The sequence below is a fragment of the Canis lupus genome, chromosome 35, assembly GCF_048164855.1.
Source record: "Canis lupus baileyi chromosome 35, mCanLup2.hap1, whole genome shotgun sequence".
Lineage (NCBI taxonomy): Eukaryota > Metazoa > Chordata > Mammalia > Carnivora > Canidae > Canis > Canis lupus.
In genome coordinates this window covers 5,101,323-5,116,693 of record NC_132872.1, presented here as the reverse complement: position 1 = coordinate 5,116,693, position 15,371 = coordinate 5,101,323, and the positions used below count along the sequence as shown (strand labels likewise).

Genomic DNA, 15,371 nt, shown 5'->3' with positions numbered 1-15,371 from the left:
CTGCCTTTGCGTTTCAAAGAAAGACAATAGCATATGACTAAGTTCACTATGAAAAGCCATAATATTATAGAGCTCTTTTTGGCCTTTTCAGAGAGTATCACATAATTATAGTAAAATAAAGGCTTTGGAAAAAAGACTGTGAAAATGCTGACATTTAATCATAAAAACACAAGCTTCCTTTTATTTCACAAATAATTCTCTAGTTAACTAAGTGCAAGCAAGAGAAACTGGGATAAATTGTCGTGTTTGTGTCTGTGGTTAACTCCCCCCCCCCCCCCCCGTGGTTCACTTTATCATTAATATGGAAATACAGTAAAATTCTACTGTAACACAAAAAAATGAAGTCCAAAAGCTTCAGTCATATTTGTGGAGAATAATGAAACAACTCCTAGGGTAGCTCCTTGAGTGTTGGGAGTGTGTGGAAAGCAATCACCAATTGTGTTTTATCCCAGCTCAAGTTCCTGGGGTGGGGGGGGTGGGGGGGTGGGCAGGGCGGAGGTAGGGTATATTTGGATGCTAATGACATGTCACAGAATTTTTATAATGATGGTGAAGATTTTTTGGAAAGAGAAAATGGCTTGAGAAAAACATACTTTGCCCTTGGTTTAGTTATTCATTTCATAGAAAAATGCAATATGCATGGCTAAACTTTTTTGACTATGACTCATAAGAAGATATTTCAGTTTGTGAACATTACCTATAAAATAGGAAACCAAAAAGTTTTATACATTCCAATATTTTCTGTTATGTTCTATTTCAATTTTTAGGAAAATGCTTTATGTAGTTTACTACACTAATTTTATGACCTAATGGGTCACAAGTTGTAGTTTGAAAAACATTTCATCTAATGACTGTGTTAAATGAACTTCAGAAAGGAATTCTAGGTTATTTCAGAAGCTAAAAGTTTCAGAACTTACAGTGTTTCCACACCATTAATAATAATGAATAATAGGTACCAATCCCACACCATTTGGTCTTTTGAGAGAGAGAGAAAGATAGATAAATGCATGAACTCTCACTGAGGGATACATAAGAATTTAATAATAACATGAGTTGGGGTGCCTGGCAGGCTTGATCAGTGGAGTATGTGCTCTTGATCTGGGGGTTGTAGGTTCAAGATCCACATTGGGTGTGGAGATTGCTTAAAAAAAATCCTAAAAAAAAAAAAAAATAACATGAGTTGCTTGAGGAACAGAGAACTGGGTATCTTTGGGTGGAGGTAGTGGTAAGACACTTTTTAAGTACTGAATTTCTTTTTTCATTCTTTTAAAATTTTGAACCATGTGAATATATTCTATGCATTAAATTTAAAATACAAATTCTGCTTCTATATTATTAGAGAAAAAAAGAGGGGGGAGGGGGTCTCCAGTATGGATCAGGGTTTGTTCAGTAAAGATTGCTGTTAGAGATTAGCAGTGTCTTTCAAAGGAGCGGGAGATAATAACCTATATGATATGTTGGCTGTGACTGATCTAGAGGAGCTACATGGACAGTTCTATGAAACAATGTTTAGATGATTCACTAGGGTTAATTTGTGTAACATTCTCTGCTTATTGAGGGGGTTATACACTTTAGATTTTTTTTTCCAGTAGAACATGACCAATTTGAACATTTCAGTGCTTGAAGTTTAAAAAATTTTTAATTTCATATTTAGAAATAATTTCAAACTTAGAGAAAAGTTGTATAAATAAGAATGACAAACATAATACCTATCCCCAATTTCACCTTTTGTTAACATTTTACCCCATTTAGTTTAATATCATTATCTGCCTGTCTTATTTTTGTCTAAATCATTTGAGAGAAACTTAAAATACCATGCCCTTAATTCCTAATTACTTCGAAGTATATTTTCTAAGATTAAGGATACTCTCTTAACTGGTATAGTTATCAGCTCTAGTAATATTGACATCATATTTTAATCTACTTCCTGTTTCCATTTTTGTCAGTTGACCAGGGATGTCCTCTACGGCATTTTTCCCCCTTTGTGGCACAGGATCCAGACTAATGTTAGGTATTGCATTTAGTAATGTCTCTTTAGCTTCCTTTGATCAGAAACATTTACACAGCCTTTATTTCCTTTCTACAGCGTTGAGATTTTTAAAGACTATAGCTCCCCTGCCTTTTAAAATACAGTGTTGATCATTTCGATATTCTTTCATGATTAGATTCAGATTATGCATTCTTGGCTAGAATACTTTATAGCTGATATATCTTTCTGAGGCTATCACAACTGAAGGCACAGAAAATCCATCTACCCCTTATTAGTAACGTTAAGAGTACTCAGTCAAGATGTTGTCTAGTTTCTGCTGTATAATATTTTCTCCTTGCAACAAATAAGCAATCCATGGGAAGATATTTTAAAACCACACAGAATTTCCTGCTCCTCACCAAAAGTTCCACCTAGACTCACCTTTCATTGATTGTCCTTGCTTGACCCAGTCTTTACTATACCGGTTGCAAAATGCTGATTTTTCCAGTTCTAGCGTTATGTACACATTTACCAATTTGTACTCAGCATTCTACTATAAGCAAGAGTTCTCCTTTCTATCCCATTTATTTTATTTGTTCTTGTTAAAAACTCCTAAATTACTCTTACTTCCCAGTGGTTCATAATTCATTATTATATAAAGTATAGGATTTGATTCTGGAGTCAGTGGATGACTTTAAGAGGTCAATGACCAACCTGAAATTGTGAGCCAGATTTTGTGTTGTTTGGACAATTTTCTGAGGAGAGTGTCTGTAACTTTAATCAGAATCTCTAAAGAGTTCTGGATTCAAACAGGATTAAGTTCCACTAGGTTGAATAGTTAAATATTAAGCTATCTGTAACCCTTACATATTTGTATATTTTCCCCTGCTTTCTACCCCAAGTGATAAATAACTTAAGTGTTAGAATTGTACTGTATGTCCATCTGTAGGTACTATTCCATTTTTTTGTCTACTGTTTTTAACTGCAACTGAAAGTAGTATACTTTGGTTTCTTTAATTTCTTTTTTGCTAGAATATATAATAAAATGTTAATATCTTCATTGCCACTGTAGCAGCTGTTTATGGTATATAGAACCAGTCTTTGGAAGCAACGAATTACCTTGATTTAATTTGAAATTTTAAAACCAATGTTTTTTACACTGTAGTTTTATTAGCTCTCTGGGAGTGAGCTACATGATGTTGTGCACTGAAAATTACCCAAATGTTCTGGCCTTCTCTTTCCTGGATGAGCTTCAGAAGGAGTTCATTACTACTTACAACATGATGAAGACAAATACTGCTGTCAGACCATACTGTTTCATTGAATTTGGTAAGGGCCTGATTTTTTTCTGTTTTCATTATCCTGTCTCCATCCAGTCATAAGAGATTTTTTTGCATAATACTGGGGGCCAGGGGAAAAACTCAGAAGATTTTGCTACCTTGCATTTGATAGAACAATTTGACAAATGGTCTATAAATTATGGCAACTTCTTCGTTTAGGTGCCTATTAGAAAAAATTGTGTTTGAGCTGTGGAGGGGATTGTGATTATTGGCACAAAGAATTAATCCCAGAGGACTGTTTCTCAATGAGAAATTTAAAAGAGATTCAGAGTTCTGTGTGTTTATGTGATAATCTTTTATAGTCTGCTTAATGTAGGACGGAGGTTGGCAAACATTTGCTGGAAAGTACCAGATAGTACATATTTTAAGCTTTAAGGACCATATGGTCTCTGTCACAACTACTCAGCCCTGCCATTGTGGCTTGAAAGCAGCCATAGGCAATACATAAAGGAATGAGTATAGTTACATTCCAATAAAACCTTATTTACATAAACAATCAGCAGGCTCAGTTTGGCCTTGGGCAGTAGTTTGCTTGACTCCTGGTGTAGGAGAAAAAAGTAAAACCAAGTTATAAATAATGAAAGTAAAATTGGAAGATATTTAGAAATGTCTTTTATTGATTTCATTAAATTTGTTCTTTAAAACATACATTCTAATGATGTAAGCAGTAAATAAGAAAAGACGTTTATAAGAACATGTAATTTACAATATAAATTCTTACGTAATTCAATTGGTAAATACTGACAGACTTAATATTTTATGAGATATGGTTCTCTATAAAAATTAAGACTTTGGTTTAAAATTAAAGCTGTTTTTCCTTTTTTTTTTTGGTAAAAATGTAAAGTAATTATTTGAAGTGAATAATAGAAATAGTCCTACAGTTATGTAGTGTTAAATCTTTATTGTATTTGTAATTATTTCTAGAGTATAATTTCTAGAGTAAAACACTGATGACTCCATGATATATTACACAAATAATATTAGAATATTCTATGGCAAATTAAATAGTTTGAATAACAAACTGTCACTCTGCAGATTTATTCCATAAATGTCACACTCTCAAATTAATTAACAAATGACTGCAAGGAAATTTATTTTTTTATTTTACATAGATAACTTCATTCAGAGGACAAAGCAGCGATATAATAATCCCAGGTCTCTTTCAACAAAGATAAATCTGTCTGACATGCAGATGGAAATCAAGCTGAGGCCCCCTTATCAAATTTCCATGTGTGAACTGGGGTCTGCCAATGGAGTCACATCTGCATTTTCTATTGACTATAAAGGTGCTGGTAAGATTTCTTCTGGTGAGTTATGGATCTCAATTATTTCATTAAAAAAAAAAAAACTTTTTTAAGAACTGAGTAATTCTTGTAAATTAATTTCTTTATCCTAATATTTTAAAGCAAGTACATGAGATAATGTAGAAATTAAAGTAATTCTTTGTCCCAGTGTTTTATGTGGTAATCTACCAGATATGTGACTAATCAGAAAAATACTTTTAAATAGTAATCTCAGAGGAACTCTTTGCTAGGGAAACATTTAAGAATTTTTCGTGTTTCTTAAATATTTCTTTATAATTTTTTTCAAGAGATGAATAATACTTTAGTATATTACTAATATACTAATAATAGTATATTCATATACTAATAATATACTAATAATAGTTTATTAGTATATTACTAATAAATATATGTACATGTAAAGTGCTTTGCATTATGTCAAAATAGCTATAATCAAGGCCAGGTTTCTTGATTATCACAGAAAATGGGATCATCTACCCAACCCTTCCCTCCCAAACTAGAAACGCCACACTCAGCAGTTGTGACAGATTGAAAACCACGGCTTAAAAATGGAAACCTTATTGTTATAAAAAATAGCATATACCATTTTTGAAGTCCTTGTTTAAAAAAATTCCCTGTAGTACAACTTTTTTGTCTAAGTTCTGTGACTTTTCCCCGCTCTTCAGCCATACCAGGGTAGCACTTCAGAACTTTGAAATTAGCAACTCAGTGTCTTTTCTATCCTATTACTCTAATCGACTTCAGATATAATCAGTTTCCTTAGCTTTTTGTTCTATGATGTTTTGAAACCCCTCCCCATTCTGGAAGCTGCTTCTGTATGTGCTTTAGTTTGTTAGTATTCTTTAAGTGGGGCATTTAGGACTGAACACAACATTTCTTGGTTTAATTAATAGAAATTATGGAAGAAAGAAGGATACAAATTATAGTAAAATAATCCAGTCTGTTAGGAAACAAACACAAAAACAAGGTCAATACCAGTAACAAGCCCCAAGAGAGAGGAGGTAGATCAGTACTCAGAGTTGTTATAATATGTTTTCTAAAATATCCAATTTCTAAGAAAAAGTTACAAGACATGCAGAGGAAGAGGAAAGTATAATCTATATAATAGGGGGAAACAAAGCAGGCAATAGAAACTGCCTTTGAGAGTGATCAGATGTCAGATTTAGGGCAGCCCCGGTGGCGCAGCGGTTTAGTGCCGCCTGCAGTCCCGGGCGTGATCTTGGAGACCCTGGATCGAGTCCCACGTCAGGCTCTCTGCATGGAGCCTGCTTCTCCCTCTGCCTCTCATTCTCTCTCTGTGTCTCTGTGAATAAATAAAAAAAATCTAAAAAAAAAAAAAAAAAAAGATGTCAGATTTAACAAATAGTTTAAACCATTATAAGTGTTCAGAGAACTAAAGGAAACCATGATTAAGGTATGACAGTGATATTGTATCAAATAGACAATATCAATAAAGACATAGAAATTATAAAGAAAAAGAACCAAATGGAACTTCAGGAAGTGAACAATACACCTGAAATAAAAAATTTACTAGTGGGGCTCAAAAGTAGATTTGAACTGACAAAAGAAAGATAGATCAATAGAGATTATGTAATCCAAAGAATAGAGTTAAAAAAAATGAAGGAAAATGAACAGAACCTCAAGAAAATGTGGTGCACCAACATATGCATGGTGGGAGAACCAGAAGGAGAAAAGAGAAAGCAGAAAAAGTATTTGAAGAAATAATGGCTGAAAAGTTTCCAAATTTACTCAAAAACATTACTCCTCCAGGAAGCTCAGTGAGTTCCAAATAACCATGTAAGCAATCCACAAATAGATGAGTCATATTAAACATGCTGAAAGACCAGACAATGAGAAAATCTTGAAGCCAGCAAGAGAAAAACAACTTGTCACTTACAAGATTAACAGCTGACTTATCAACAGAAACAGTAGAGATCAGAAGGCAGTGGGACAATATGTTCAAAATGATCAAAGGAAAAAAACAAAACAAAACTGTTGGTCAACAGCAATGACTATATCCAGCAAAGCTGTCTTTCAAAAATAAGGTGAAATAAGGACATTTGCAGATAAGCAGAAGCTGCGAGAATTGTTGCTGGTAGACTCACCTTACAAGAAATACTAAATGAAGTTTTTCAGGCTGAAAAGTGATCCAAACAGTAATTTGAATCTACACCAAAAAAATCAAAGAGCAACAGTAAAGATAATTATACAACAGTCATTTTTCTTCTCTCTTTTTTTTGATTGATGTAAAAAGCAATTGTATAAAACTGATGTATTATTGAACCTATAACATGAATTATAGTGTATATTTTCCATAACAGCACAGAGGAGGTGGGTGGAAGCAAAATTGCATTGCGCTAATGGAAATGATTCCAGGTGGTAATTTGAATTCACAGGAATGAATGAAGAAAGCCAGAGTGATAAGAATTCATATTAATAAAACTTAGAAAAATATAATTACTGTGCTTAGCTTCTTTAAGAGATGTAAAATTAAGTAAAGCAATGATTATAACAATGTATTTTGGGGTTTGTAATGTTTATAAATGTAATATGTATACAACAATACCACAAAAAGAGAAGAAAGGGAATAGAGCTACATCGGAATAATGTTTCTATAGCTCATTGGAATTAAGTTAGTATAAATATGAAGCTATTTCTGATTAGATGTTTATGGTAAGTCCTAGAGTAGCCACTAAGCAAATCACTCAAAGTAGTGAATGAAGTTCATTAAGGAAATTAAAATGCTGCAGCATAAAACATTCACATAATGCAATGATAGCAGTAAAGAAGTAGAGCAAAAAAGGACACAAGACATATAGAAATAAAGTAAAATGGCATATGTAAATCTGCTATGTCAATTAATAAGATTGGATTTAAAAATGTGAATGAAACATTCTAGTCAAAAGTTGGAGATTATAAAAGTGGATTAAGAAACTAAAAGGTAGAAATAGATTGAAAGCAAAAGGAATTTAAAACCCATATAATGCAAATAGTAACCAAAAGAGAGGTGGAGTGGGTTTTTGATGTTGGACAAAGTGGGTTTTAAGACAAAAATTGCTACTAGAGACAAGACATTTTATAATGATAAAAAGCCAATCCCTTAAAGTATAACAATTTTAAACATGGATGCATTTAACAAGAAAGCTCCCAAATGCATGAAGCAAAATCTGCCAGAAATGAAGGAGAAATAGACAATAATGGTTGAGGACTTAATACCCAACTTTCAATAATGGATAGAACTAGGCAGAAGATAAATAGGAAACAAGATTTGAACAACGCCATAAACCAACTAGATCTAACAACTACAGAACACTCTGTTCAACATCAGGAAATGTATTCTTTTTACAAAAAATTTTATTTATTTATTAGAGAGACAGAGTACAAGTGGGTTGGAGAGGGAGAGGGAGAAGCACTCTTTGCTGAGCAGGGAGTTTGACATGGGGCTTGATTCCAGGACCTCACGATCATGACTTGAGCTGAAGGCAGATGCTTAACCAGCTGAGCCACCCAGGCACCCCCTAGAAAATATATTCTTAAGTGCAGATGAAATATTCTCTTCCAGGATAGACTTTATGCTATGCTGTTAAAAACAAAAAACAAAAAACATAAATTTAACAGGCTAAGAATAATACAAAGTAAGTTCTATAACTACACTGGAATGAAATTAGAAATTAATAACAAAAGAATTTGAGAAACTCATAAATACGTGGAAATTAAACAATACACTCTTAAATAACGAATGGGTCAAAGAAGAAATCAAAAGGGGGAATTTATACATGGAGATGAGCAAAGATGGAGATACAATATAACAAAATGTGAGATGCAGCTAAAGTTGTATTTAGAGGAAATTTTATAGCTATAAATACCTATATTTTTAAAAAAGGAACATCTCAGGGACGCCTGGGTGGCTCAGCAATTGGGCATGATCCCAAAATCTGGGATCGAGTCCTGCATTGGGGTCCTTGCATGGAGCCTGCTTCCCTTGGCCTGTGTCTCTGCCTCTCTGTGTGTTTCTCATGAATAAATAAAATCTTAAAAAAAAAAAAGAAAAGAAACATCTCAGATGAATACTTTAACCATCTGTCTAAAGGTACTAGAAAAAGAAAAGCAAATTAAACCTAAAATAAAGAGGAGGAAGGAAATAACAAAGATTAGGGCAGAAATGAAAATGAAATAGAAAATAGAAGAATAGAGAAAAATCAATAAAACCAAAAACTAGCTCTTTGAAAAGATTAACAAAATTAACAAACCTTTAGCTAGATTGACCAAGGGAAAAAGAATTTATTAGAATCAGAAATGAAAAGACATTTCTGCTGATCTTACAAAATAAAGGATTTTAAAAGAACACTGTGAACAGTTGTATGCCAATGAATTAGACAACTTTGATGAAATGGGCATATACTTAGAAATACACAAACTACTGAAACCGAGTCAAGAAGAAATAAATAATCTGAATAAACTGTATCCAAGAATAGGGATTAAATTACTAATAAACTGACAGATGCCTAGCTGGCTGAATGGGTGGAGTGTGTGACTCCTGATCTGGTTGTTGGGGTAGAGATTACTTAAAAATAAAATCTTAAGAAGGAGAAGGAAAAGAAAAAAGCAAACTACTGACAAAGAAAATCCTAGATTGAAGTGGCCTCACTAGAGAATTTTACCAAACAGTTTAAGAATTAACCAATTCTTTAGAAACTCTTCCAATAAATAGAAGAGGGGGAATGCTTTTCAACCCATTCTTTGAGGCCAGTATTCTCCCATTTCAAAACTAGATAACAACATCACAATAAATTTACAGATTAATAGTATCTCATGAATATGGACAACAGTCCTCAACAAAATGCTAGCAAACCAAATCTTAGCCACATAAAAATTACTATATACCATGACCAAGTGAGATTAATCCAGGAGTGCAAGGTTGGTTTAACGTCTGAAAATCAGTGTCATATACAATATCAATAGAATAGAAACCAAAATCCCCTGATCATCTCGATAGGTGAAAAAAAAGCATGTAACAAAGTCCAACAGTCTTTCATTATAGTACTCAACAAACTAGGAATTGAAAGAAACTTCTTCATCCTGATAAAAGGTATCTACAAAAAACCCACAGCTAAATTCATATGTAATGGTGAAAGACTGATGCTTTCTTCTAAGATTAGAAACAAGTCAAGGATGTCTGCTCTCACTAGTTTTTTTTTTTTTTTTTAAGATTTAATTTTTTTTTCTTTTAGATTTATTTGTTTATTTGAGAGAGCAAGAGCAAGTATCAGGGAGGGGCAGAAGGAGAGAGAAACTCAGACTCCATGCTGAGTGTGGAGCCTGAAACTGGGCTTGATCTCACAACTCTGAAATCAAACCCAAGCTGAAACCAAGAGTCAGATGCTTAACTGACTGTGGTACCCAAGCCCCCCTCGCTAGTTTTTTTTTTTTTTTTTTTTGCTAGTTCTATTCAACATGATACTGGAGGTTCTAGACAGGGCAGTTAAGCAAGGAAGAGGGGGGGGGAAAGCATCTGATTGGAAAGGGAGAAATAAAATAATTCTTCATATATAAGATGATTTTGAATATAGAAAATCCTAAAGAATCTATTAAAAAACTATTAAAACCAATGACTTTAGCAAGGTTGCAGGATACAAGATCAATATACAAAAATGAGTTCTATTCTATATACCAATATTCAACAATCTGAAAATGAAATTAAGAAAATCCTAGCAACTATTGGCTGAAACAAGACAGATTGTACTTTGTATTGTTTGCAATTTAAAAGAAAGAAAATTCCTTATAATAAGGTAAAGTGTAAAGTTAAGAAGAATATAAAGCCAAGGGCAGAACACTGAAGAATGCCACTATTTAAAGGATAGGTGAAGGAAGAAAGTTTACCAAATAAACTTAGGAATAGGAATACCAAAGGAAAAAAATACAACAGGAGAAAACTGTTTCATGAAAATGAAGGGATAAGAAATTGTTGGGCAGTGCGGGTGGCTCAGTGGTTTAGCGCCGCCTTCAGCCCAGGGTGTGATCCTGGAGACCCGGGATCAAGTCCCACGTCGGGCTCCCTGCATGGAGCCTGCTTCTGTCTCTGCCTGTGTCTCTGCCTCTTTCTCTCTGTGTCTGTCATAAATAAATAAAATCTTAAAAAAAAAAAAAAGTCCAATACTTAACTGAATGAGCCATCCAGACACCCCAAGGTTAAAAATTTTGTTTTTCAAAGACACTGTCAATAAATTGAAAAGATAATCCACAGACAAATCATATATTTCCTAAAGGATTTATGTCCAGAAAAATAAGTAACACAACAGTAACAATAAAAAGAAAATCCAATTTTAAAATGAGAAAAGGATTTGAATAGATATTTCTACAAAGAAAATGTGCAACCGTCTAACACATGAAAAGATGTTCCACATTATTAGTCATAGTGAAATTCAAAATTAAAAAGCAAAATGATAAGCCACTAGGATGGCTGTAGTTTTAAAAAATAGTAACAAGTGTCAGTAAGGATATGGATAAATTGGAACTCTCCTATATTGCTAGTCGGGATGCAGAATGGAGAGCTGCTTTGGAAAATACTTTGGAAGTTCCTCAAAAAGGTAAATACAGGAAATGTGTACATGAATATTTATAGCACTATTATGCACAGTAGCCAAAAAGTTGAAATAACCCAAACATCTATCAAGTGATGAATGAATAAACAGATTATGGTGTATACATGCAATAGAATATTAAGGAGTTAAAAATGAATGAAGTATTGATACCTAATAACAGCATGGGTGAACTTTAAAAACATTATGCTAAGTAAAAGAAGCCAGATTCAAAAGGCTAGCTATTTTATTTATTTATTTTTAAAGATTTTATTTATTTATTCATGAGAGAGAGAGAGGCAGAGACACAGACAGAGGGAGAAGCAGGCTCCATGCAGGGAGACCGATGTGGGACTCCATCTAAGGTCTCCAGGAACAGGCCCTGGGCTGAAGGCGGCGCTAAACTGCTGAGCCACCTGGGCTGCCCAAAAGGCCATATATTTATAGTCTCATTTATACTAAATGTCCATAGAGACAAAAAGTAGCTTAATAATTTTTTTTTTTAGCTTAATGATTAACAGGAGTTGGAGAGGTACAGGGAAATAGGCAATGACTACTAATGGTTAGGAGAAATCTATTTGAGGTGATGGAGATTGTGGAACTAGATAATGATTACACAGTTTGTTTTTTTGGTTTTTTTTAATAATTTATTTTTTATTGGTGTTCAATTTGCCATGATTACACAATTTGTAAATATGCTAAAACCTTCTGAGTTATATACTTTTATTTCATTTTGAAAGAGCTGTGCCCATGCGAGTGGGGGGAGCAGAAGAAGGAGAGAGAGAATCTTAAGCAGGCCCCATGCTCAGCACAGAGCCATGTGGTGGGTTGATCTCATGACTCTGATATCATGGCCTGAGTCAAAAATTTTTTTTTTTTTTTAAGATTTTATTTATTTATGAGAGACACACACAGAGAGCCTCTCTCTGGTAGGCTCCATACAGGGAGCCCGATGTGGGACTCGATCCCAGGTCTCCAGGATCACGTCCTGGGCCAAAGGCGGCGCTAAACCACTGAGCCACCAGGGCTGCCCTCATGGCCTGAGTCAAAATCAAGAGTTAGACACTTAACCGATTCAGCTGCCCAGGCGCCCCTGAATTATGCACTTCTAAAGGTAAATTATTGTATTCTGATTACATTTCAATTTTTAAAGTCAATAACTTTGAAGACTTCTACTTCCAGTAGTGATGGAGTAGGCAGTTCAGACCAATAGTCCCACAAAATACATGTAGGAAAGTTAAATGGAATGTATATATTATATAGAATAGGTCTTTTTTTTTTTTTTTTTTTTTTTTTTTTTTTTAGAATAGGTCTTAAAAAAAGAATATGTAGCTCTAATATGATACAGAATTTAAATTAAAATGTAATCTTCCTGAAGTCTTTGGATATCCAACAAGATTACTAAGAATTACTGGGAGACAGAAGAGAGTGGAGACCTAGGGAGATGAGCTTAGTGTTTGGAGCTACTTTTTCTTTTTTTTTTATTTTTTTTTTTTTCTTTTTTAAGATTTTTAAAATTTATTCATGATAGACAGAGGCAGAGACATAGGCAGAGGGAAAAACAGGCTCCCTGTGGGGCCCACAGGGAGCCTGGTTCGGGGCTTGATCCCAGGACCCCAGGATAATGACCTGAGCCAAAGGCAGATGCTCAACCACCGAGCCGCCCCGGTGCCCTGGAGCTACTTCTTTTGGGGCTTTTATAAATTCTGGAGGGAACAGCTGACAGCCACTCAAGATTAGGAGACAGAGATTAGAAAACAGGGTCCACTAAACTGATGGACCTCATGAACAACCACCCAGCTTTGGGTTTGGACTTTGGATGTTGGCACTCTAGGAATATAGGTAAAAGGAATGTGAAGTAAAATCTTTTATGAGGACTGGAGCTTAGTTTTGAATAATATTGGTCTCTGAAATTGGATTGAGTGGATCCCAGTGCTATGCTCCAAAGATCCTGGTGGAAGCAAGCAAATATCTTTCTTAGAGAAAACAGTCACATAAGTTTCAAATTATATCTACAGCAATACTTTGAAAATAGAATATTTGGTAAACAATAAAGTAACCAGGCATATATCACCAGGCAGTTGGATATACTAGACTACATGGACACAAACCATTACACACACGCATACGTGGCCTTATAGGAGTCATGGAAGCCAGAAGACCACTTAATGATGTCTTCTAAAGGATAAAAGAAACTGCAAATGTGGAATTCTGTGCGTAACAAAAATATACTGAAAGAATGAAATGGCAAGACTGGCTGTCCTTGCAATGTTCCTGATCTTAGCAGGGAAAATATTCAGTCTTTCACAGTTAAAAATGATGTTAACTTAGGGTTTATGTAAATGCCTTTTTATCTAGTTGAGAAAATTCCCTTATGTTCCTGGTTTGATGAGTGGTTGTACCAGAAATTAATGATGTATTGTGTCAAATGCTTTGTCTGCATTTATTTATTGAAATGATCATGATTTTCTTTTTGAAGTCTTTATGTGTAAATTACATTGATTGCTTTTTCTTTTTTTTAAGATTTTATTTATTTATTTTTGAGAGACACACATAGAGAGAAAGGCAGAGACACAAGCAGAGGGAAGCAGGCTCCATGCAGGGAGCCTGACGTGGGACTCTATTCCGGGTCTCCAGGATCACGCCCTGGGCTGAAGATGGCGCTAAACCGCTGAGCCACCAGGGCTTTTCAAATGCTAAACCAACCTTGGGTTTCTGTGATAAACCCCACTTTGCTAAAATTTTATTTAGATATTTTATATATGTTTTCATGTAGGAATTGGTTTATAGTTTTCCTTTTTTTGTAATGTTTTTGTCTGGTTTTGTTATCAGGATAACATTGGCTTCAGAATAAATTGGGAGGTATTTCCTCTGAATCTTCCAATTTTTTAAGAAATGTTTCTGTAGAATGTTTATTTCCTTTTTTGGTCAGTTTGGTGAAGTCTTTTTTAGCCTCTGGTTTTCTTTGTGGAAATTTTTTTAACTACAATTTCTTTGGTGGATGTAGAGTTGTTCAAGTTACCTGTTTCTTCTTGAGTGAGTAAGTAGTTTGTGTCTTTGAAGGAATCTGTTCTTTTCACCTAAGTTAATGAATTTGGGGGAATAAGTTAATATTCTCGTAACCCTTTAATAATCCGTAGAATTGTAATGATACAACCATTCTCATTTCTGATATTGGAAATTTTTGTCTTTTGAATTTTTCTTCTGATCAGTAAAAATGCTAAGCTCTAATAAAAATGATTTTCTTAAAGAACCAGCTTTTGGTTTCATTGACTTTTTATTGTTTTTGTTTCCTTTCATTGATTTATGATCTGGTCTTTATTACTTAATCTTCTGCTTACTTGGGGTTTAATTTGCCCTTTTTCTAGGTTCTTACAGCAGAAGTTGAGGTTATTTTTTTAAAAATTGGTTATATTTTATTTGAGATCTTTTCTAATCGGCATTTAGTAGTATATATTTCCTTCTAAATATTGCTTTAGCTACATTCATAAATTTTGATACATTGTATTTTCACTTTCATATTGTTTAAATGTTTTTTAAATTTCCCTTTTGATTTTTTTTTTATCACCCGTTGGTTATTTAGAAATGTGGTACAGAGTTTTAAATAGTTAGAGATTTTTCCAGATAGCTTTCATTTCTTGATTTCTAACTTCATATGGTCAGATACCAAATTTTGTTGATTCCAATCCTTTTAAATTTATTGAGACTTGTTTTTCTCTCCCAGAATATATTCTGCTTTAGCCGTTTTTCTGTGTTCTGTGTTGAAAAGTGTGTATTCTATTATTGTAGTGTGAAGTTCTCTACATGTCATTTAGATCAGGTTGGTTGATAATGTTCATATCTTTCATATCCTTCCTGATTTTCTGTCTACACTCAATTGTTGGTGTTTAAATCTGTGACTGTATTTGTGAATTTATATCTTTCTCCTCTTTGGTCTGCCAGTTTTTATTTTATATATTTTAAAGCTTGTTAAATATTTAGGATTGTTTTTTCTCTTGGTGCATGGATCTAGCAATATTCTTAGTTCAGCAGTCTATTAATATAGCCACTCTAACTTCTTCTTTAAGTAGTATTGCGATGGTTTATCTTTTTCTATCTTTTTTCTTTTAACTTCTCTGTGTCTTTCTATTTATAGTGGTTGCTTTTGGGTATTAATTTAGTTGAGTCTGTTGAGAAACAA

At 33.8% G+C, this 15,371-nt stretch overlaps 1 protein-coding gene and 1 long non-coding RNA gene across 7 annotated transcripts in view; both read left to right on the top strand.

Moving 5' to 3' along the window:
* The window catches only part of SEC22A (SEC22 homolog A, vesicle trafficking protein), a 69,261-nt gene that overhangs the window by 16,322 nt on the left and 37,568 nt on the right, over positions 1-15,371 (top strand). For all 6 annotated transcript variants that reach the window (XM_072812502.1, XM_072812504.1, XM_072812499.1 and 3 more), the window contains 2 exons: positions 3,135-3,298; positions 4,422-4,616. In XM_072812502.1, coding sequence (XP_072668603.1) covers positions 3,135-3,298; positions 4,422-4,616 — 359 coding nt within the window. The remainder of the gene's footprint in view (positions 1-3,134; positions 3,299-4,421; positions 4,617-15,371) is intronic.
* On the top strand, positions 12,351-14,447 carry LOC140625189 (uncharacterized). The gene is made up of 2 exons (XR_012024563.1): positions 12,351-12,459; positions 12,502-14,447. It is a non-coding gene; the product is annotated as an uncharacterized lncRNA (long non-coding RNA).